At 43.0% G+C, this 807-nt stretch overlaps 1 protein-coding gene across 4 annotated transcripts in view; it reads right to left on the bottom strand.

The window, feature by feature from the left end:
• LOC108622661 (Golgi integral membrane protein 4) overlaps nucleotides 1-807 on the bottom strand; it is a 13338-nt gene that overhangs the window by 6663 nt on the left and 5868 nt on the right. For all 4 annotated transcript variants that reach the window (XR_003388860.1, XM_026811664.1, XM_018020695.2 and 1 more), the window contains exon 2: nucleotides 79-261. Coding sequence is in view for 3 of the 4 variants with exons in the window: in XM_026811664.1 (XP_026667465.1) it covers nucleotides 79-259 (181 nt within the window). In the remaining variant the exon portion in view is untranslated. The remainder of the gene's footprint in view (nucleotides 1-78; nucleotides 262-807) is intronic.

Consider the following 807-nt stretch of genomic DNA (forward strand, 5'->3'; position numbering starts at 1 on the left):
GTGGTACACATGGCACGGAACGTGTTAATTGATAGGAAGTAGGAAGGATAATAGTTGACTCATCGGCCTTTGGGATACCTTGTAGTTGGGCAGCGAGAGTTTCTTGTTGATGGGCACACTGTATGTGAAGTTCTCGGAGCCTGGCCATTTCAGAAGTAGCAGCGCGGTAAAGGAACACCATGACCAGGACGACCAGCCCGCAGCCCACGTACACGGCCAGGCGGCCACTCCGGCCCCTGCCTAGTCGAGAACCGTTCATTTCTGCAAATAGAAGTATAACACCATCGTTAATAAATAGGAGCGTTTCCAAAGCGATTCCAATGACATGAATTTCCTATTGGAATCTGAGACTAATAGAACTCAATCTCTGTGACTAGATCAGTGATCCATGAACGTGTTTAGTTAATAATCGTACCAAGTGGAAGTAGAAGATATCAGTCATGCTGGGAGAAAACAGGGAATAAGGTCAAGGGGTGAGAGAACGATTTATGCTAGCGACTGCAGCGACTTGGATACAAGTGAAAGTTGATGATGGCATGTGTAATAACTCTATCCCCGGGCGTGCTATTACATAACGGAATACGAGGCAGAAGATTGTAACATTCAGCTTCCCGAATCAAGTTCCCTTCATCGAGAGTCTCGACATTCTTGTGAGAAAGAAAATTGACGATTTCAAAGATAGGATGATGAATGGAGTAAAACGCGTAGTCAAATAAGCCAAATAATATATTTATTAACACTAGATTGCCCAAGGAAGTAATTTTGATTGGTTTTGGGCAAATGTACAAATAATAATGCATAAATTAT

This window comes from Ceratina calcarata, unplaced genomic scaffold (genome assembly GCF_001652005.2).
Source record: "Ceratina calcarata isolate Rehan_Ccalc_2016 unplaced genomic scaffold, ASM165200v1 scaffold233, whole genome shotgun sequence".
NCBI classification, from domain to species: Eukaryota; Metazoa; Arthropoda; class Insecta; order Hymenoptera; family Apidae; genus Ceratina; species Ceratina calcarata.